Source organism: Rhinatrema bivittatum, chromosome 13 (assembly GCF_901001135.1).
Source record: "Rhinatrema bivittatum chromosome 13, aRhiBiv1.1, whole genome shotgun sequence".
NCBI lineage: Eukaryota > Metazoa > Chordata > Amphibia > Gymnophiona > Rhinatrematidae > Rhinatrema > Rhinatrema bivittatum.
Genome location: NC_042627.1, coordinates 15,537,079 through 15,560,198, shown reverse-complemented (window position 1 = coordinate 15,560,198; position 23,120 = coordinate 15,537,079). Strand labels below are relative to the sequence as shown.

Below are 23,120 nucleotides of genomic sequence, written 5' to 3'. Positions count from 1 at the left end.
AATGATCCCCATTCGTAAGCCAGGCTATGCTGGGAGTGATCTCAGTCTCTCAGATTCACTGCTAGTGCATTGTGCTGAAGAGAGCCGCCTGCTGGAGTTCATAGGGTGTAATTTTTATAGGCAACATATCAAGGTACACGTGGAAATTCTTAATCGGGCCACTGGCACCCAATATAATTAGGGCTATTTCTGTATCTTTCTGCCACATTTTCTTGGGCTCTGATTGCATCTCTTGCTGCTTAAGGATCTTTGCTTTCTCCATACAATCCACAGAATAATCTCTGGGCACTGACACCTCTATCAGACACTGCAGTACTTGTGCTCTTCTCCTTCACCACAATATCTGGTTTTCTAGCATCGATGTTCAGTTGATGAGATTAGGAATGTCCCAGGCGATCCTAACTTCTTGGTTCTATTCTATTAAGGTTGTGTTCCCAGTGAGTTTTTTTTTTGATATGCCAATGTTATCTATACACAATTTACAATGCTTAAGCCATGCCACCTTGTTGTGCCTCGCATACAGGCTTTCTGACCTCATCAAATCCAGTTACAAGATGTGTAACCCTTTCCAGTTCTGCTCCAGAGCATCTGTCTGGTTTTACCAGTCTTTTCTATGCTGGCGCTGTGCACCATCTCATGCACAGACCACCGTCCTGTGCTGCAATTATCAATCTCTTATCCATAGGTTTGAATTCACCTCTCCTCAGCCATGGTTGTGCCAAATCTTGTTCCAAGTGGGGCTGCTGAAGTAGCTCTCTGTACCTGTGCTTCTGCCAATTATCCTTCTTTGTTTGTTGGTCTGATTCCTTAAAGAGGATTTTTTTTTGTTTTTTAAGTTTCGTTTTGCTAATTCTGTACCTTCTTACCCTTACTGTACTTGTGGATTTGCAATCATTCTCTCTATTCGCTGGAACAGTTGTGCAGTGCGGAGATTGCTGTGTTTGTTCAGACGCACATTTCGCTAGTGGTGCCTCATAAGGGTGTGTGTTGCATGCGATGAGCCTGTAAATCTGGTAGCCCTGAATACCTGTGACGCCATAAAGCTTCAAGCAAAAAAATAAGTTGTGCTTTCTCTTTTTTCCAAGTAAAATACTGTGTATTACTCACATTGCAGTTTTAAAGACAAATACATCTTTGAGCTTTTTGACTTGGCTTACAGCAGTTTTCGTACGCTGGACTGCTTCTGCCACATTTTGGGCTATTTCGTTGGTGCTTGCAGTAACTTCTTGGGTGTTTTGTAATCTCCTCGTAAGCCTTGTCTGGATCTGACAGTATTTTCTGTTGACTTTGGGTAAAATATGGACACCTTCCTTTTGATTTCTTATAGTCGAATCTGTGTGGTGGTTGTTTAAGATGGTAAGTGTGTATAAAGAGTGTTTATCATATTCTTATTTCACATTTGTACCAGAAGAATCGAGGTTGTCTTTCCCAATATGCCCCTCTGTGCCTGTGAAAGTTCCAGATTTAGACATTCATGGCTGACTTAGTACCAAGGATCCCCCATCATACATAGTCTGATATGCAGAGATGAGTATATGCACGTTTGTTTGTTTATTTATTTATTAGCTTTTTTATACCGACATTCGTGGGTGCATCATGCCGGTTTACAATATAACTGAAGGAGGGAAATACAAAAAACCAGGGTGTTAGCACTGATGGTTGCTCATCTTCATCCTCCAAAAAGAAAGTGCAGTTTGTTACCATATAAAAGGGGATTCTCCATATAAGCATAACAGAAGGGCGATCAAAATGATAAAGGGGATGGAATGGCTTCCCTATGAGGAAAAGCTAAAGAGATTAAGGCTGTTCAGCTTGGAGGAGATGGCTGAGGGGGAAATATAATAGAGGTCTATAAAATCTTGAGTGGGGTGGAACGAGTAAATGCAAATTGGTTGTTTACTCTTTAAAAAAAAAAAAGAAAGAGGACACAAAAGTTACAAGGTGATGCATTTAAGACAAATAGTAGAAAATATTTTGTACTCAATGTATAATTAAACTAAGGAATTCATTGCTGGAGGATGTGGTGAAAGCTGTTAGTGTACAGTAGCTGGGTTTAAAAAAAGTTTTGGACAAATCTCTGGAGGAAACGTCCATAAACCATTAACCAGATAGACTTGGGGAAATCCACTGTTTATGCCTGGGCATAAGCATCATGGTATCCTATTTATGTACCTTTTGGGATCCTGTCAGGTACTTGTGACCTTGACTGGAAACCGGATACTGAGCTTGATGGAGAAGAGACGGCTGAGGGGGAATATGATAGAGGTCTTTAAGATCATGAGAGGTCTTGAACGAGTAGATGTGACTCGGTTATTTACACTTTCGAATAATAGAAGGACTAGGGGGCATTCCATGAAGTTAGCAAGTAGCACATTTAAGACTAATCGGAGAAAATTCTTTTTCACTTATCGCACAATAAAGCTCTGGAATTTGTTGCCAGAGGAGGTGGTTAGTGCAGTTAGTGTAGCTGGGTTCAAAAAAGGTTTGGATAAGTTCTTGGAGGAGAAGTCCATTAACGGCTATTAATCAATTTTACTTAGGGAATAGCCACTGCTATTAATTGCATCAGTAGCATGGGATCTTCTTAGTGTTTGGGTAATTGCCAGGTTCTTGTGGCCTGGTTTTGGCCTCTGTTGGAAACAGGATGCTGGGCTTGATGGACCCTTGGTCTGACCCAGCATGGCAATTTCTTATGTTCTTAACATTTGGTATGTTCCAGTATGGCAAATCTTATGTTTTTAACATTTTTTGCTGTACTATATGATTAAGTTCCTGGTTCAGGTATAATGAAGTATCCTATCAAGATAAAATCCCCTTACTGTGGGTAAGGCCTGGTGCCTTAGTGCTTGGTGTCCAGCACTGCCAAGTGGGAGACTTGAGTTCAGTTCTTGGCACAAGTTCATGCTCTTTTGGCTGAATTCACACTTGCAGGTGGAAGGGAGAGGGGAGAGCTGGAGTAATGTAACGGCTTGTGACAGCTCAAAGCTTCATTATAAGTAGCTCTGAAGGGAGCTGCATTTTGCATGGTTGCAGGTCACTGCAGGACATGACCCGCACATTGGAGGCCATGTGGACACAAACCAGAAAAATAGTAGAGGCGGTGTTATGGTAAATGTCTGAGGAGAAGCAGATGGGAACGAGTAAGGGCTGGGGAAGATAAGTGGAGAGGCAGGCAGGCCTTCCCTATTCGTTTTTGTTCAGAGCTTGCAGCTGTAGACCGAAAACATTCCCAGGTAGCTTAATGTGTGTGTGTGTGTGTGTGTGTGTGTGCGCGGGATACAACATTATTTAAGCCTTTCTGCACTGCCATACGCTTTGTGCTCTGATGAATAAACTACACTTGGAAGCTAATATTATAAGGATGTAATTCTATCTCGGGTTTCTGGTGACACAAATAACTCGCTCAGCCTTCAGTCTGCTGCTTTTTAAAATCAACAGAGCACCTTGATAGAGTTACCTCCCTGTGTTGTGCAGCTGGGAGCCTCTCCTTTATTCCCTTTCTTGGAAAGCTTCCCGCGCGCTCTTTCTCACCCAGCTTCTTCTTTTTGGGGGGGTGGGGAGAGAGGGTGGCAAACGTTTTCTCTTGCTCCAGTGGGGCTTCCAGCTCCACCAGAGCCAGGGGCTGGGATCTGGTGCCACGACCCTTCGTTTGCAACTACCTCGGATTTTTTCCCCACTATTTTGTATCCCACCTGGCCCAGCCTTCCTTGGCTGGGGGGCCATGCACTAGGACTCCTTCTGAAACCCTGCAGTCAGGCCCTAAATCCAGCCACCCAGGGAGCAGAGGATGTGACCCACGAATTGAACTCTGCAAGTTAGAGCCGTTGAGGTGCCGACAGGGCCGGTACAATGGTATGAGGCATGTTAAGTGAACCTTTTAGCTGTGTGCTCGGCTTTCCCCAAGTTGCTGGATAAGTGCCAGTGTTGACCGCAGCCGTCGACACGTCTACTGTGAACTGTTAAGTCCTGAGTTCAGTGGATAACGTGGCTACGTGCTCTGGATCACCTCGCCTAACAGTTACTTGCTAAAAAACGCCTACACTCAAAACAACATTACCATTCTGGCACGCTTCGCTGTCGTGCACAACTGGGAAAAAAAAAACCAACCCACCACCCAGATCCCTGTTTGATGCACAGCATTTATTCACCAACCTCCTCAACCATGCCGTCTCACCCGAAAGTTTCATTCTTCCATTCAGACTATCAGTCATCATCTGACTCATCCCACGTCTCCCCTTCCAGTCTGTCTGTCACCAGGGCAGGTGGAGGTGCTGACTCGCTGACAGGCCGAGGCAATATCGGCACGTTAAACGGGCGCCTGCTCTCTGAACGCACCACGCCACGCCACTTCTCACGGGCGCCCGGTTTTAATATTTAATTGGGCTGCCGGGGTAGAAAGAAGGTGCTGGGGGAAAATGGTGCGTCCTTAGTGCCTCCTTGGCATCAGTCGCCCAGGAGAGAGGAGGCCGTCAGTGGGTTAGGAAAACGGATGCTCAGTTGTGCGAGCATCCATTTTCCTAACCTGACCGCTGGCAATGCTTTTTTTTTTTCCTGTATTCTTTCGTTAGGTTCCTCCAACTTCATATTGCAGTAATATTAAGTCGGAGGAACTTCAGAAAAGCAGTAGAAATCTTTCCCCAAAAGGTGAGGTGCCAGATTTCCAAGCACAGCATTAGAGCTAACTTGTTCCATATTTTGGGGCGGTGCAGCCGAATGTGCATGGGAGCCTGGCGGAAGCCAGTGGAGGGAGGAATAAAAAGGTTTGTTAGGAAGGGACGGAGGGGGTCGGCTGGGGGTCATGTGCTTGTGTATGTGTGAAAGGGGAACAGGAGGAGAATTTTTCTTGTGTGTGTGAGAGGAAAGGGATCTGTGCTGGATTGGGGGGAAGGTAGAGAGGAGATGAGCATGCAAAGGGAAGTAGAACCGGCACAGGGTAGGAACCCCATTTCCCCCCCCCCCCTTCCCCCACTATAATTTGGATCCTCTCTCCATCTGGATTCTGTTCCCCCATATCCTAGATCCTTCATTCCTTCTTCCTCTCCTTTCTCCCTAAACCCTGGAACCTACTCACTACCCTAATCCAAGGTTCTTCCTCTTATGATCCCCCTCCTACTCCTTCCTTTCCTTCCTCAATCCCAGAATCTCCCTCCCCCCCCTTTTCCTGGATCCATCCCATCCCCTACCCTCGGTGCCCTCCCCTTCTCACCCCATTCCTCCTTATTCTCCCAGATCCCTGGTTTTTCCCTCTCTTCTCTCCATTCTTGGTCCTCTCACCCTCGCTGCCTTCTCTCCCCATCCCTGAGATCTCCTCCTTGTGCTGATACTTGAGATCTCTCTTCCTCATCCAATAAAAATAAAATAAGGTCTGCGGACACAAGCAAGCTTGGGAAACTGTTTTGAGCTTGATATTCAAAGAGTTTGTCCAGCTAACTTTTGTGCAGAGAAGAGCAAAAACAATGATAAAAGGGCTGGAATGGTTTCCCTGTGATGAGAGACTGCTAGGTTAGGTCTCTTCAGCTTAGGAGAGAGACGGCTGAGAGGGGCCATGATAGAGGTTTATAAAATCATGACTGGGGTGGAGCAGGTAAATAAAGAAGGGTTATTTACCCTTTCAAATAGGACTAGGGGACACTCCATGAAACTGACAGCAAATAGTATAAAGTACTTTTTCGCTTGGTGTACAATCGAGCTGTAGGACCTGTTGCCAGAGGACGTGGTCAAGGCAACTAACATTGAGGGTTTAAATACGGTTTCGACAAGTTCGTGGAGGTAAAGTTCATAAAACATTATTAGTCCTGGGAGTGAGTAACAGGAATTAGGTCTTCTTTATGGTATCTGTCAGGTATTTGCAGCCTGGATTGGCCGCTGGGCTCAATGGACCTTGGTTAGACCCAGCATGGCACCCAGGATTTGCCAGGATTGAAATATTTCCCTTGCCCGACACACAAGTTTTACCCGAAGCACATCTCTACTAGTTATGTTCTGACATATAATTTATGTGCACGATTTCATTTGATTTTTGTTGGTGGTTGTATGCTTTTGACGGTTATTTTGTGTTTTGTTTGTTGTTGGGTTTTTTTTTTTATTATGTATGCATTTGTGTGATCCACACTGAACATATTGGAAATTACGGAATACTGGATGGATAAATAAGCAAATAAAACCCCAGCGGAGATGCAGCAGAATAGCACCGGCCTCGGGGACGACTGTTGCCTGTGGGGCTGGAGTGACGGGGAATTGCTTCCGCCCCAGTTGGACTTCGGTGACCCCCCCCCCCCCCCCCCCCCCCCAGACAAAGATGCCTCCAGGAGCGGGGAGGGGAGAAGGAGATGGGGACAAGCATCTCTTTCACCCCTGCTACTGCCTTCCTTTTAGGCCCTCGGCACTAAGAGCTGGCCAGACCAGTGCAGACCACTGCTGGTGCTTATGCAGTGCTGCGGGGCCAGCTTTGGATCGGCAAATTACATTGCACCTAGCAATTTTCCTGTATTGGAAGAGTCACAGCAGGCTCAGTTTACGGTTCAAAGACCGTCGTGCCCCTCTCTGTAGCAGGCCTCCCGCAACTGATGGTCTTTTTTTTTTTTTTTGGTCCAGCCCGGAAGCGTGGGTCCCTTCTAATGCCATTAGCCAGATGGGTCAAAGTGTAGCCGAGTCGGCTCGTTATGGGCTCACGAAACGAAAGAAGCCGAAATCGCCGAATCTGCTTTTGAGTCACTTTTTTTTGCGGCGATCCATTCCTGAATTCTGAGGTTAGGCCCAGGGCGTTGAGGCCTGCCTCGACCTCCCGCATTGTCTGCAGTAAATTGGGTTTCACTAATGCAGGGAGATCCGCCGTGCTTTGTCTGTGGCGGAGGCAACTGCCAGGGACTCTGTTCTAACTTTGAAACAGAAGCTGCTGTGTTGTTTTAGAAAGCCGAAGGAAGGCTTCCTTCCTTGTCGTCATCCTGCTAGAACTATCCAGACTGGTGGATTTGCTCCAGCTCCCTTTTCCCATGACGACATGATCGGATGTAAGGGAGGTGGCAGCCTAGGCCCGTGCATGGACCGGTGCAGCAGGATATTTAGTTTTTCAGAGCCTCGGTTAGACCTTGGCCTGGTCGAGCAGGCATTGCATTGCTCTTTGGGGGCCCGATTCCCCTCGTTGAGCAGCGCTCTCGGGGTCTCCTTGGTTAAGCACAGCCTCAGGGTTGATCCCTAGCAGGTCCCCTGGCCTGATTTGAGCCACAAAGGCAGGAGTGGGAACCTCAGTGAGTAAGACCCCCCCTCCTCTCCCACTCCCTCGCTCCTTTACTTCTTTCTCTGCTCAAGGTGCAGCATTGCAAAAAAAAGAGAAAAAACAGCGGAGCCATTTTGTAGCAGCTTCCAAGAAGGGGTTTAGTGACAAGAGGAAGCCCTGGGGGAGAGGGTCCTCGCTGGCTTGTGACCCTTGGACCTCCTTTCTTTTGCCAGCATGAACTGTGTGGTCACAGATGCGAGGCCTGGGGGAGCCAACATGTCTCCAGCATCACAGGCTCTTATTTTTTTTTTTTTTGCCCCACGTGCGATGGGGATGAAGGGCCTTCCGTTTCTGCCCAGGATCTACCACCCACAAGCCTCGGTCTCTCTCCAGGGCCTCCAGACCCGCAGAGCAGGGGGGGGGGGAACAGGAAGCCGGGGGTCCTGCCTGCATGAGGCCTCCCTGTCTTCAGGCCTCAGCCCCGCTCTCTTGAGACGTCTGCTTCCCTCTCTCCCTCCTGAGGAGCGAGGCCTGCTGGTAATGGTTTTAAAAGGCCAGAAACAGAGGGCAGGCCTCAAGGGTCAGTTTTCCAAATGGAGCAAGGTCGTTAGTGGAGTAGCACAAGGATTGGCACTGGGACCTGTGCTGTTTAACAGTTTTCATCAATGATCTGGAAAAGGGAACGAGAGAGACGATCACATTTGCAGACCCAAAATTATTCATATTTTGTTAAAACAGGAGCAGATTGCAAGGAACTGCAGAAGGATCTTGTGAGTCTTGGACTCCAGGCAACTGAATGGCAGATGACATTTAATTTGGAAAAGTGCAAAAGGATGCACAGAGGGAAAAATAATCCCAACTACAGGTGCACGATGCTTTGGGTTCTGTATTGGGAATCCCTACCTAGGAAAAGGACCTTGAAGGCCTTGTGGACAATACGTTGAAATCTTCAGTTCAGTGCACAGCGGTGGTCAAAAAAGCACATAGAATGTAAGGAATGATCCAAAAAAGAATGGAAAATTAAAACAGAAAATATTATTTTGCCTCTATATTGAGCCTTGGATGAGAGCATGATGAGCTGGAGAGTCCATTGTCACAGTTAGGTGACCTAAGGTAGTATCATGGCCTATAAAGACACTGGAGACCAGGGTTATCCGGTTAGCTATGTCAATCAGTGCTATCAGACATCATCACAGCAGTAGCGTATGTGAACAAGCAAGGGGGCAAGTCTGCTGTTCCAGTGGGCAAAGCAGAACTTACTTCCTCTCTCAGTGGCCCGTACTGCAGAAACCAAGAGTGTTCAGGCTGACTTTCTTAGCAGAAACAGGCTAGATCCTAGGGAGTGGGAACTCAGCCAGGAAGTCTTCCATATAATAGTAAGTCAATGGGGGTCTTCAGTTTATGGACCCTGATGACAACCCGCAGGAAAGTCAAAGCTGCCAAGTTCTTCAGCTGTCGGAAGGAAGTGGGATCGGTGACTTGATCCTGCCTGGCCAAAGGACAGATTCCTATATGTATTCCCGTCCTGGCCTTTGATAGATAGGATATTGAAAAGGCTAGAAAATCACTCCTCCATGGCGATCCTCATTGCTTCAGTTTGGAAGAAGGCCTTGGTACGCAGATCTGGTAAGATCACTAGCCGGAGCACTCCTTTGGCTGTCTGACGGTTGTAAACTGTTGATGTAGGGCCCACTGCCAATGGAAGATCCAACTCCATTTGGTCGTACAGCCTGGCCCTTGAGAGTGCTTGCCTATGCAGGAAGGGATGTTTTCCTTCCTAGTTATTGCAACCTGCTAAAGGCTCGCTAGAGTTCCACCTCCCTGGCATATGGTCAGGCATGGTGCCTCTAAAAACATTTTTGTGAGGAACTGACAGTTTCCCCCTGAGGGCGGACATTGCGTCTGTTTTGGCTTTCCTTCAGAGAAACCTGCAGAAAAAAGTTTGCATTTAATTCTCTGAAGGTTCAGGTCGCAGCTGTCATTTACTAAAGAGGCCAGCTCAAAAGGATCTTGATAGCTGCACATAGGGATGCAGTCTGTTTCCTATGGGGCATAAAAGTATTCAACCTCCTTTCAGGTCCCTGCTCAGTGCTCTGGTGAGTCCACCCTTTGAACCACTGAAACAGACTTCTCTAAACTAAGGATCTCTCTTTAAAATGAGGGTTTTCTGGTGGCCATCTGTTCTGCCAGCCATATTTTGTAACTTCAGGTTTTACCTTACAGAGACCCCCCTGCCTAGTTTTTTTTTCACCAAATCGATTAACTTTCGACTAGTCCCCCATCCTTTATACCAAAAGTGATGCCCTTTCACATCCAGCCTTTTGGGGGAACGAATGTCGGGGTGAAAACAGCCCACGTCATCTCTTAGATGTTCCTCGCATGCGCCTCGGGTATCTGAAAGTGACAGCATCCTCTTCAGAAAACAATCACGTTGTTTGTCCTGTACAGAGGCCCTCCTAAGGGTGAGGCAGCTTCCAAGGCTACCTTGGCTGGAGGACTAAGGAGGTGATCGCATCAGCATACTTACTGGAGGGCCCACAAGCGTGAGACATGCTTTGTGCACATTCCATGAGGGCCCAGGCGTCCATCGTGGGCAGAATCCTTTGCAGTGGCCCCAGAGGATATCCATAGGGAAACTGCTTGGTCTCTGCACTCCTTTGTTAAATATTTCAGGCTGAACGTACAAGCCAAGGCCAACACTGCCTTCAGAGCAGGGGTTCTCAGGGCAGCCATGTTTTCTTCTCATCCTAAGTAATTTTGGATTGGGTACTTCCCGCTTGTCTGGGTTGGTCTAGCAGGGTGATAAGGAGGGAGAAATTGAGTTTTACTTGTTAATTTCCTTTCCTTGAGTCTTACTAGACCAGTCCAGGATCCTCTCTGGAACATAATGGCTGCCTATATGGACTATCTGTCTCTTCTTGGCTAAGCCTCTCAGTAAGGCATAATGATTATATTCGCCTTACCTCTCTTCTGTTGTCAGAAGTTCCTCCTGTGCCTCCCAGCTATGTGCCATGTTGTAATCGAAGAGAGGGTTTTTTTTTTAATTTTTTTCGCTCGATTGCTTTGACAGAAGTGGCTGAAAGGCAGAATATAAATCAAATGAATAAGTGAATCCACTAGTCTGGACTGGTCTAACAGAACTCAAGGAAAGGAAAGTAACAGGTAAAACTCATGTTTTTCCCTCCTTATCACCCTGCTAGGAATGCAGCATGCAGTATAACCACCAGAAACATAAAGTCAATTGCATCCTCGCACTATGGCAGGAATACCACAGGGGTGGGAACAGTGTCGTCATCAGTGCAATTGTTCTTGCCTAGTTACATCTGGATCAGTCAAAGCACTGCGAGGCGCAGCAGTTTGCAGCAGATCACCCAGAGCCAGTGACAAAGTCTGGCTTTCCAGTTTTGTGCTCCAGCTATTAGCCCATACCTCCCTATCTGTGGCCAGGAGTGGGTGTGAGACGGTGATATTAGACAGAAAGAGACTAGGAGCAACACCTTAAGAAGGTACTTGCAGGCGTGTGAGGGGAAGCGAAGGGAGGTGGCTGCTGTGTGCGTGCCTGAAGAGGGAAAGGAAGCACTAGCATGCCGATGCAGGAAGGGGCATTCAGTTGAACGCACATTTTCTGTGCATAAAACTTACTGCCGACGCAGGAAGGAGATTGGCGCACAGAGAACGTGCGTTCCTAAACGGGAGTACTGCTTAGTGCTTTTACATGGAAATCCCATGCAAATGAGGGCATTAAGCAATACCCCCCCCGATACGGGGAGACTGCATCTGGCCGGCGCACCTTTCTTGGTGCTGGAAAATTAAGCCCTGATCAGAGCTGGAGTTAAGTTTCGAGCACTACAGCGCTGGCCACAAAAAAAAAAGGGGGGGAAAAGTTCTGAACACTATCCGAATAAGTGCCAACTTGTCTGATTGCGGCAAGCTACTGTCAAACAGCTGGGTAAGTCAGTACTTATCCCGGGAAGTGGTGCGGCCTGTCAGGGATGCCTCCCCCTCCCCCCCCCCCTCAACCTTACCGCAACGTGCTTTTTTAACGTGCATTATCCTACTGCATCGGGAGTTTAAAAAAAAAAAATTACTCTGGGTGTTAAAAATGTGCGCTGAAAACCAGCACACGATTTCTTAACGCCCAGATTACTACGTCGGCCTATTAATGAGCTGATGCAGAGGCTCTCGGTCATGTCTTCTGGTTTGCAGAAGAGATCTGCCTACATTGGAGACAGCCTATGCAAATCTGTCTCATGCATATTCATTGTGATAGCCTGACTAGGTAGTATGCCTCCAGGGCAGGGTTGAGAACCACCCGGAGATGTTCAGGCCCACTCTTCATCGCTCCACAGCCATGCACACGCACTCTGTCTCCTGGAGTATTTACACTGCTATGCACGCGTGCGCATTCGCTTTCCATACGTCCAGTGTTAACGTTTGTGCTTTGTTTTTGTCGTGGTTCTCTTGGCATCTGAGGGCTCGAGGCAAAGTCAGATATGTGGTCAGCTGCAACTTCCTCCTGGGCAAATGTTTTATGAGAGGAAGTCTGGGACAGGTAGGACTGGGTTTGCTGCCAGCTGAGTGTCTGTGCAGATGGCCTGTGGAAGAGGCAGGGCTTGCATCACCTGATACCTTTGCAGGTATGAGTCACACTTGGCAGGGCCGAGGAGGGCGAGGAAGGTGTGTATGAGTACACACAGACACACCAGGAAAAGTGTGAAAGATGGGCGAGGAGTACACACACACACACACACACACACCAGGAAAAGTGTGAAAGATGGGCGAGGAGTACACACACACACACACACACACACACACACACCAGGAAAAGTGTGAAAGATGGGCGAGGAGTACACACACACACCCACCAGGAAAAGTGTGAAACATGGGCGAGGAGTACACACACACACACACACACCAGGAAAAGTGTGAAATATGGGCGAGGAGTACACACACACACACACCAGGAAAAGTGTGGAAGATGGGCGAGGAGTACACACACACACACCAGGAAAAGTGTGGAAGATGGGCGAGGAAGGTGTGTATGAGTACACACACACACGTTTTATACCTCAGTCTCCAGCTTTTCTTGGCTGGTCTCCCTAACTTGGGCAGCCTGTATTAGATTTCTAAATGTCGCTGTTCTCTGTTTTCTCTTTGGAGAGAAATATGAGCTATGACGGGAGTTGGGGGGCGGGGTTGGTAGCAGATGAGGCAGGGGCTTTGTCAAGTTTTATTGTAGTAGGTTACAGTATAACCCGCTCTGCGCGTTTTCGATGGGATGGGTAAATTATCAAAGTAAAAAAAAATAAATGAGGGAATGACGAGGTTAAACTCCCAATTGCTAAAACAGTATAAAAGCAGACTTTTCTGGCTATCGACACTGCCAGCCATCTTTAGCTGTAATGTCTGTAACTCCGTGGCATGCAAGCACCGTCTCGATCATTCTGAGCCCTGGCACAGGAGTCTGAACAACTGGAAATGCAATTCTTGGATTTAAAATGGCATCTGGATTCCAGTAACATCAATTTTTACAAATAGCTATCTTGACATTTGGAGCAGGCATCCAAATGCTTTGAAATGATTGATCTCAATGTCAGGATGGCAGTGTCTAGTATAAAAATAAAGTTTAGAACTAGTACTAGGATTTGGGGGTCACGCCACGGAACTAACTGGTATCCCAGATAGAAAAGTAATTTACGAAAGTAGTCGTGGCTTTTTTTTTGGTCAATGCACAATTAAGCTGTGGAATTTTTGTTGCCGGAGGATGTGGTCAAAATTAATAATATAGCTGGGTTAAAAAAAAATGTTTGGATAAGTTTCTGGAGGAGAGGCCCAATAACACTTATTCATTAGCCAGGCATGGAGATCTCTACCTCCGACATCTGGGAATAAGCAACAGGGAAGTGCTTTCCCAGGTTTTCTAACTACGTGGATTAGCCACGGTCGGAGATGGACCATTGGTCTAATCCAGCATGACAAACCTTATGTTCCTTATTGACTCATGATTTCACAAGCCTCTCTCATAGCCCCTCTCAGCCATCTCTTCCCTAAACCGAAGAGCCCTGACGTGTAAAAGCCTTTCCCGTTTTGGGTGTCCAGATGCATCCTGGGTTCCTGACCCTTGGATGGGATGGAGTGGCATGAAGTTGATATCACAGAACCATGTGTTCCAGCATTCTGTTTTCTGTCATGTGCCACTAAAAGGGAAGGATGTTTGAGTTTGTGGGGGGAGGGGGGGGTAGAAGGTACCCCGGGAGAGTCACTAGCAACAGGGTGGCTTGTGGAGGAGCTGCAGAAGAGAGGGAGAGAATTGTGTCACAGGAATGAATTCCAGTAACCTCATTGGTCTTGAAGGAAACTGGATTATTTGCAGGTTGTGTTGCCCAACAGAAGAATAAGCCAAAGATAATGCTCGTGAACTTTCAAGGCCACGTGGGTCCCTTCTTCCGATGAGCCCTCTTTAGACCTGTCAAGAAGGATCCTACGTAGGGTTTTGAAAGCAACAACCTCCTAAGACAAGTCCATGGGGGTAGTCCAATAATAAGTGTCACGGGGAAGAGACAAAAAACCAAAACACAAGCACAGTGCATACATAGCTCAGCCATTTTCCTCTTCCTGACATCTTGGCAGTCTGGATGCCTGCATGGTGTATGACGGCTGTGGCACAGACAAGGGAGTTAAGCACATCGCAGGGCGAGTCAGGTCCCTCTGCCTCCTGGCCCCACTGTGATCCTTCCCCCCCCCCCCCCCCGCAGCGAGCATGCAGAACAGTGGACAGGGTGCCTTCCTTAAGCGACCTGTGCTGGTATTTTAAGGGCCTGCTGACGGAGAAACAATTGCAAGCTGCGCTTTTGCAGTTTGAGCAGAAGCCCTTGCTGGCAGTGCAGGCCGTTTATAGGGGACAGCCCCTCCATTATCCTCCGATGTACCTCTTCCTTCCTGTTAATCCATGGTGTCGGTGATTATGGAGAGAGAATTCCCAGGCGCATGTACACGGGTGAACACTATCTGCTTTCCCCCAGGGAGTTCTCCTATCTATCCCCAGGCAGTGCCTCACATAAACAGAGCAATTTGAAAACCTCACTACATAGGAGGAAATGTCACCTTACCATGTGGCTGTTTGCATAATTGTGCTTGGATTAGCTGGAAGGATGAGGGAGCCTGTGAGTGAGGGGATAGGACTGGTTTTTTCCCTCCAGCTCTGTGTGTTCATGCAGGTGTGGGGTGCCAAGGACTCACAACCTGGCACTTTGTGTGTAGAGAGAGAGTCCCCTGGGGGGATGGAGTTTGTTCCTTGCCACGGTTTTAAAAGACCTGCCTGGTTTGCACTCACGCTGTCCATATTGTCTGAAGAATCCTTTGCTGGCAGCCGTAGTCCTGTTGCGTTTTTTTGTTTTGTTTGGGATTGTTGGGAGCTGGCTGAGTGGCATTGCTTCGGAGCTTTGCTTTTGCTCCCCTTTTCTCCAGTCACTTCTGGGCATGTCAGGTAGGCCGAACCGGGTCACCCGCACGCACAAGAACGTAAGACGGGCCTTGCTTTGTCAGACCAAGGCTCCTTCGAGCCCGGCCAGCAATACTGTCTTGGAGAAAAGCGATGACCCGCAAGGGGACCGGCTGCAGAGGTGCAGCAGTACCTGGACGCACACGCGTTCGTTATGGGAGCGAGGGCATTGGATGGCATTTTCCAAATCTTGAAACGCTAATGTGCCCTTCAGAACTGAAAGCAAAAACCAACAACCCCCACCCCACCCCAGACATTCAGGTAAAGCACAAGAACAGGGTTACTCCAGGAAGTGCCGGTACCAGGCGGATCTTCTGTGGAACATGTGGAGAGAGAGAGAGAGGAGATTTCCAAGTAGCTAAAGATGCAACTGGAGACCACGAAGATGAGGCAGAAAGATAAAGAAATAGTCCCAGTGGTGTTGGGGCAGCACCGGCCTGATTAAAAAAAGAGCTTCCAGGTCCACCCTGATACGTTGTCTGTGCACCTTGCAGCTTACGAATTCCAGGAGGGAGGCTCCCTGGATTTAGAGAGCCTCGGGCTGTAAATTGAAGAGGCTGCAATCATAGGCAACATCCTTTGGCTTGCAAGTGAAGTTCCCTTCTGTCATGGTCTGCATGAAAACGACACTAGCCCATGAAAGCAGACGACAAAACGGGAAGGGAAGCATGGGATGGAGTTTATTAGCTCCCACTGACCACTGAATTGCCTTAAAAATCAACTTCTTTTTTTTCCCCCCCTTTGACTGAAGATTTATTGTGCCCTGTTTGGCCATCACCTCAGCAGTTCTGGCCGCTGCTGGGATCGGCTGTCTGACACCAGTTACCCTGAGAGGCGCTGCTGTGTGGGGAACGCGGGGATGCTCTTTCCGGGTAGCTGCGGTAGGGCTGCGCTCTGTAAACAAGCAGAAAAGGAGCGAACGCCTTTTCGCTGGGCGTCCTTTCATGCACTGGTGGTTTTGGAAGGTGGGGAGTGGGCTCAGAACCAAGATTCAAACGCCACTCTTCCCGCCGACACTCTCTTGTGACCTTGGGGCAAGTTGCTTCAGGTACTCCCTGAGTGATAATGCACATTGTTAATACATTAATGCCCAATGGGGCCTATTTGTTATCGTGTTTTGGGACGTATGCTTCTTAGACTGTAAGCTCTTTGGGGATGGGACTTATTGCAGAATACTTATCACTGTTGTACAGTGCTGGCTGGATATGTCCAGTAGTGTTATAAAAAATATGCATGGGAAGGAGTACAGAGGTACTTTCTGTGACAGTTTCTGAAAGCTGGGCAGTGATGGGGCAGCTCCCTCCCCTCTGGGGCATGACCCAGTCGTCATAAGCACGGAGGGCAGCAGATTGTGCTTTTGCACTGCCGTTGCCTCAAGCAGCCGCCCGGAGGGTGCGGCACAGGAGTGAGAGGAGCCAGCAAGAAGGGTCACCGGCGTTGTTCTCATTACCAGTTTTGAAATCGCGCTGCGATTAGATGGGCCTGATCGACACGAAGGCAATTATTTGCCGAAGGAACAGTGCTGTGGCTCCACATTGGGAACCTTTCTGCAGAGCCCAGGTCAACTGGGACCCTGCACGCAAAGGGTTTTGCTCGTGTGTAAGGCTTTTCTTTCGGGTTTTTTTTTTTTGCCTCTTATTTGGTTTTTCTTGTTTAGTACAGCTCCAGGCAGTCTCATCGCAGCAATGCCTCAGGGTGTGGGAGCCTGTTCCTCAGCTGCAAGAGCGCCCAGATTAATCCATCTGCGCTCTCCACTTTCTGAAACTGTATCTGCTGTGTGGAGGATTTTGTCAGCAGCTGTGTAAAACCAGCCTTGTCCTCCACCCAATAATTCTTTAAGTGAGATAAGCCAGTAGTGCCCTTCCCTACAGTAGTGCAGTTGTTCAGCCTCTGATGAACAGTGCACAGGGTTTGAAGAAACGAGTGAGATAAACAAATTGTATCTGCAATTTTTCATCCGGCGCAAACACAAGTCCTCGGCTGCCTGCTCTGCTGGCTCTCTTTCCGCGCCCTCTCCCTGCCCCCAGCCTCATTTCAGGTACCACCCAGAATGGATCTACTCTTTCTGAGATCTGCTGGGTACTTCTGACCCAGATGGCCACTGTGGAGGACAGGATGCTGGTCCTGATGGACCTTTGACATATCTTATGTTCTTCTTAGGCGCATCATGAGCCGTGCCAGACGGGGCCTAGCCTTGGAAGGAATTAAAACGAGCCCTGTCCCCTTCCACCGGCTAAAGCCTAACGAAGGATTTCACCCAGAGAACAGCATGTAAACGAGACCCATGAAGAGGCTTCACAAAGGTGGGAAGAGGGTTGAGGTGGTGGAATCCGCAGTGGCAGTGAAATTCGTGGAAGCAAGGTCATTGGTGGGACCCCCTTGAAGCAGGCCTACATGGGGCCAAAATGTGTGCATGTTTTTTTTTTTTAATCTTTTTTTGCAATATGAGGCCAACAGGGCTTTGTGGAAAACTTGTTTATAGATCTAGAAGACTCTTTAAATACATTTAAAATGCTTTCGCTGACAGACTCTTCTAATCTTGGGGCCTATGATTAACGTCAAGGGCTGATGCTAGCCTTTGCTCCCGCTTTAACGTTTTTTGAAGACCTTTCAAATGTTTTATTTAGATGCCGTTCTCTAAGTGAAAACCAATATAATTACTACTTCAGAGGTTAACTGGGAGGGACGCTTCAGGCCCAGCCTCAGCCAGCATGATGAGCAGAAGCTGGGCTTGGGAGCCAAATATCTGGTACACTGACGTATCTACTCTGTTCATTTCTGCCCCCTCTTTTTTTTTTTAAGGGGGTCTGTGATTTTCAAGCTGCTGCGGTGAATTACTGATGTTTGAATTCAGCTGCTATTACTTGGGCAGGCCATGGCTTCCAGGATTGAAGCTGGGAAGTAGTATGGCTAATGATTAGGCGTTTTGATGGCTTTTTAGTTGTTAGTTTATGAATGTTACTTGTAACTGGCATGCTAATTAACATTTTAGGAAGCTGTTAGTGACTGGAGTGCTATTTGTTGTTGTTTTATGATTGGTTGTTTTTATGGTAGGTAATTGATTGTTTTTATGTTTGAGGTTATGATGATGATTTCCATGGAGTGTTGTGTTAGGGTATTTGTTATATGTTCTGTTTATTTTTTTGGAGTTTTTATATGTTTTATTATGTTAGTTTATGAAATGCTATTATGATATTGTTTTATTTGGAACTGGCTTGGAGCATTGTAGCATAAGGAGAGAGAGAAATATAAATAAACAGATGCTCAGAGAGTAGAGTGACTAGGAGCCTGCAGCTATGCTGATTTTCACTGAGCAGCAGCACTGGAGGAGCAAAACAACTGCGTAAACTCTACAAGCTATAAACAGTGTATACACAATAGGCTTCATCATTCTATTGTTCTTGTGTCAGAAATGCAGGCAGTTAATTGATATTAGGCCATGCAGATCAGTGCTTCAGACCTGAACTCTAGCACTGTGAGAAGCCTTCAAGGATCCTTTCTGCCTTTACATGGTAGAAGAGCAAGTGCAGTGCCCAAGAGATTGTCTGACTCCCCATCCAGCAGCACTTCCTTCTCTTTCTCACTGTATATTCAGTGCATGTGTTCTCAGAAGACCCAAAATGCTGCATATCCATGTTTTGGGAATATTGGCTTGTATTTGAAAATCAAAATAATCATTCCCGGTTTTTAAAGGGAGAAAAAAAAAAAAAAAAGCAATTTTCAAGACTTGGGTCTTTATAGCTATGGGGTAGGATCTTATTGACTTGGCTCTTGAAATACCCTCCTGACCTTTTTTGTCCTTTTTATCAAACATTTTTAATGTATAAATAACTATCCAATAGGAGCTGATTGATTGATTGATTTGGTTTAATATGTAACTCGCTTCATCATTGTCCTGTGCCCAAGCGAGGAATGAGGATGGTACTGCCCTGGGAAAAACAATGGCGACTGGGCCGCAGGGTGGAGCAGGGTGGAGCAGGGTGGAGCAGGCACGGCCTCTGCCACCCAGCTGCACAGTGGAGGAGCCATTGCCCGAGTGTGCCCCCTGTCAGCAGGCCACATAGAAGAGGGAATTACTGGTGTTGCCCAGGGCATCCCTCTACTAATGAACCGCATCTAAAATAAAATACAAGCAAGAGGGGAGGAAGAGAAAAGCCAAAAGATGTTTAACCTCTCCCCAAAATAATGAAAGAAACAGTAAAAAAAAAAAAATTAAAAATTAAAAAAAATAAAAATTTTTAAAAAATATACATGGAACCCCCCTCCCCCCCCAAGAATTTTCCCTGGCTCCTAAAACTTTTGGCTGCTGCCTAAAAGTTTTTGAAATAGTTTTCCAGCACTGACTGCCTCAGTCCTCCTCTGCATATCCAGTCTGCACGAGAAACTGATCTCTCATGGGCTCGTGTACTTTAGAAATGTCATCTGTAGGCCTGGGTTGGGCTCTTGGGGCTCAGCCTTTACTCTCTGGGCTGGCACCGACTCTGGCTGGGAGGAAGGGAGTGGCTCGGTAGTGACACTTGCTTGTTGGTGCCGTTGAGGCCCAGCAGGTTCCACAGAGCGCAGTGGTCTGTGGCGATGGACTGGGGGGGGGGATGGCCCGTGGTGCCCGCTACCCACTAAGGACTGTCTCTCATTGAGCTGGACGCCCTCCGTCATCACCAGACTCAGCCAGCACAAGGAGCTGAAGCTGGGCTTGGGAATCAAACCCATCTCCTGCGTGGCAGCGCGCACAGCACCGCCACCGGGCAAGCATCCTTTCACACTTATCTGCTTTTATTTTGGTATCTACCAATGCACTATAACCTTCCGCACCCCTTACTGTTCCAGTGCTGGTCTCCCCTTCCCTCCCCAAAACCTAGTTCTGCGGGTATAGCTCAGGTATGTTCAGGTACCGGGCCTTAGGATCTGCTTTCTCTTGCTATGTGTGTGTTGGTTTCCTGATCTGTCTCACTTTCTAGCTCCCCATGCCATCCCTCTCTCCCAGTTGTCATTTTCTGTTTCCACATTTGCTCTTAGGCTCTCGGTAGCAAGGCTGAAGAAAGACTTGTGATCTCGGGAGCCATTGTCCCCTGCTTGTCTGCAATAGCTTAACCTGCTTTTTTGCTGCAATACATCACATGTCCGTTGTTGTTAGTACTATGGACTGCATACATTCGACTCTAGCATTTTGAGGGATATGTTTTGGATTAGAGGGTGTTGATCGCACCCACTCACAATGTCTTTGCACTCAGGTATTCCTGCCCCAAGTTCAGGCTGTAGGCAGTTGCTAAAAATAACGCTCTTGAACACTTACCCACTAAATTTCACCCTTGATGTGTTTGGTATTTTTCTCTTTTTCTCCCTCTGCATTTGGGCATTTCACTTTTTTTTTTTGCTTCTGTCTCTTTCTAGTCTCCATCTTCTTTAGGGAAAATGAAAAGATGAGCAAAGGGTTAAAAAGGGAGAGCATTTGCTTCCAATGTATTAACTCTCACTTCCTTTTGTGTTGCCTTCTCATCAGGAGCATTTGCGAAGGTGAAAGAGAGCCAGAGGATGAGCGATGAGGGGAAGATGGACCAGAGTGAGGCCGATGGCATTCGGAAGCGCTGCCGTGTGGTGGGCTTTGCTCTGCAGGCAGAGATGAACCATTTCCATGAGCGGCGCATTGAGGATTTCAAGCATATGATGCAGGATTACCTGAAACAACAGATTATCTTCTATCAGCGAGTGAGCCAGCAGTTGGAGAAGACCCTACGCATGTACGATGCCCTCTAGCCCTTCTTGTCGTTGTGCTGTCCCGCCACCCCTGTTCTCAGGCGTCGGCTTTGCAAGACAAGACTGAAAACAAACATGAACTCATTTACGCTAGCGACCAGTTTTCACTGTCTGTGTTTCCTAATCACTTAATTTGCTGAAACCAAATGGGAATCCCCAGAGTCTCAAGATTTCGGCATGGTAGTGTCTCCTTTTCTCATGACAGCAAGACCTCAGCGCTCCAGGGAAGTCATCTCTTTTGAGATAAAGCCATCAGGAAAGTCTAGTACAAAAGCACAACTTTGGAACTGAAGATCTGTTCAGCCTTCTGAAAAAGAAATATGCACATATGTAATCTGTTGATGGAGTACAGCAACACACAGATAATCAATGGATTGTGGGCTTATTATGGCTGTCAGGGCTCATGCTTGTCTGTTATGCAAGATGACTGTCCCTACTGGGATGCACAAGTGCTCTCTTGCTATTTCAGGATCTGGCTTGGGAGCTGATTTAGTTACTGAGAGAAATGGTTGGAGAATTAATTCTGTACTGGAGCTTATCCAGGCCAATCTGCTCAAACACATGGTGAATGCTAGCTGCACGTTTTCTTTCTGTGTGAGTCCCTGGGGGAGTGAGAGATTTTCAGGCAGGACTATCTGAGGTGGGGGACAAGGTCCGTAGCCCTGGCATGCAATTCAGCCTATTCCTTCCTCCTAAAAAATTCAGTTTTCCATTTTTTCCCACAGTTAAGAACACCCTACTGTCACTTTGTATGACGGGTTTTCTTAGGTACCACTCGGTTCTGTTAATCCCAATTTACATTCCAACCTTTCTCCTCCTATACAATAGAGTAGCATAAGCTACTTTCCTCATGTTGTTTACTCTAAGATACTACTTTAAATTCCTCCCTTGTTCTCGTTTCTCTGCATCAGTTTGATCCAATTTGTCTCTCAACTGGAACTGCATTCCAAGTGTAATACTCTCCTTTAGTAGGCTGAGCTCCTCAAGATATACATTCCTGTTCTCGCTTGGGGTGTGAGGCTCCAGGTGACATCTTCCCAGCCTGCATCTTTGGTCAAAATGGTTTAGGAAAATCTCTCTTCCTTAGCATCTCAATATAGCTCTTCCTCTTTTGAGACCCAAACGTGAGACTGTAGGCTTTTACAATGTGAATTAGTAAGAATCAACAGCAATAGTAAATGAAAATTGGAATTATGGGAACTGGAGCAGCCCAACTTGATGTTAGCTAACAGTGGGGAAATCCACTGCTTATCCCTGGGGGAAAAACAGCTTGGAATCTGTTGGCCTTCTGGGATCCTTCCAGGTATTTGTGACCTGGATTGGCCACTGTTGGAAACAGGATACTGGGCTCAATGGACCCCCGGGTCTGACCCAGTATGGCAAATCTTAATGTTTTTGTGTTCTTATGTGCTTTCATTTGAAATCATCATCAATGAAACTGTCTATATCGTTTCTTGTTGTTATGCAAATGAAACAATACTAAAAAAAAAAAACCCCCCACAAAATTTTATTTTATTTGGGTAGTTTTGTTCGTTGGTAGTGCAAACTGTTTGAGTTGGTGTGCACTATTTTGACTTCATGCACCCTAAAAGCAAAAAAATGAAAAATCATACAACATGAAACTGAAAAGAAAACCAAAATGAAAATGATTGCCTTGTTATACCCCTAGTAGCTGGGGGGCCTCAGAATTGAAGACTTGCTGGGACTTTGAAGTCCAGCATCACAAACAATAGCCATGGTCCCTAGACTATAGGGCAAAGACAGTAGCCAGAGCCCTACGACCACAGGAGAACTGAATTAGCTTTTATCCAAGGACTTGCAAAGTTTATATCTGTGGACAATTCAGTTGTGCTACTGCTCACGTTCTTCTTGGATGGACAGTGCTGAGTGGCTCCTCTCCCCACCGGACATAAGGTAATGAAAGATGGGAGAGAGCCGTAGTCTGAGACACCTTATTTCTGGGGGGGTTTGGATGAACTTTTATATTTTGTGGTATTTCTTGAATGACCAGCCTTATGGGGATTGATTTCTTTTGTCTTAGAAAATATATTTTGATGAGGTGCTGCTAAAACAAAACAGAAATAAAATGGATTTGTGTTTTAGATATATTTTGGAAGATGTTTAAGATAAAATAAGAAATAAATCCATTTCCAACTCAATGGCAGAGCCAAAGGTGTTTGTGAAGAGAGGAAATATTTCTTCTCTATTGGAACGGAGAAGATGGATGAGAAGCCTGCAAATTACTACATCTGCTAAGAAAACCGTGATTGCCAGACGTGGCAGAGTAGATCTGAGCAGGAGGGGAGCTGTGGGTAGAAGCCAGGGACCCTCGTTTTCCAGTTTTCATTTGATTTTTCCTGGGAATTTCAATGTTGCAACAACAACAAAAAAAAAATCAGTGGAACCAGTGACCTTGCTATACACATGGGAGATAAATCAGTAGAAAAGTCATTGTGCCGCTGATTTTTATTTGTGATAACCTATTAAATTCCCAGGAAAATGAAAATAAAAACTGAAACCGAGGGTCCCTAGGTACAGCTCCTCAAGCTGGGCCCATGTGCGTGCTGATCTGCCCCAGCCTCCTTGCCGAGCAGTCCTCAGCTTCCCTTCCATTTGTTCACCTTTCCTCTGAGTTACAATGGCTTCTTA

At 46.8% G+C, this 23,120-nt stretch overlaps 1 protein-coding gene across 2 annotated transcripts in view; it reads left to right on the top strand.

The window, feature by feature from the left end:
• The window catches only part of SNX33 (sorting nexin 33), a 30,672-nt gene extending 8,043 nt beyond the window's left edge, over nt 1–22,629 (top strand). For both annotated transcript variants that reach the window (XM_029574872.1, XM_029574871.1), the window contains exon 3: nt 20,218–22,629. In XM_029574872.1, coding sequence (XP_029430732.1) covers nt 20,218–20,471 — 254 coding nt within the window. In that variant the 3' untranslated portion in view covers nt 20,472–22,629. The remainder of the gene's footprint in view (nt 1–20,217) is intronic.
• Nucleotides 22,630–23,120: the final 491 nt, after the last annotated feature.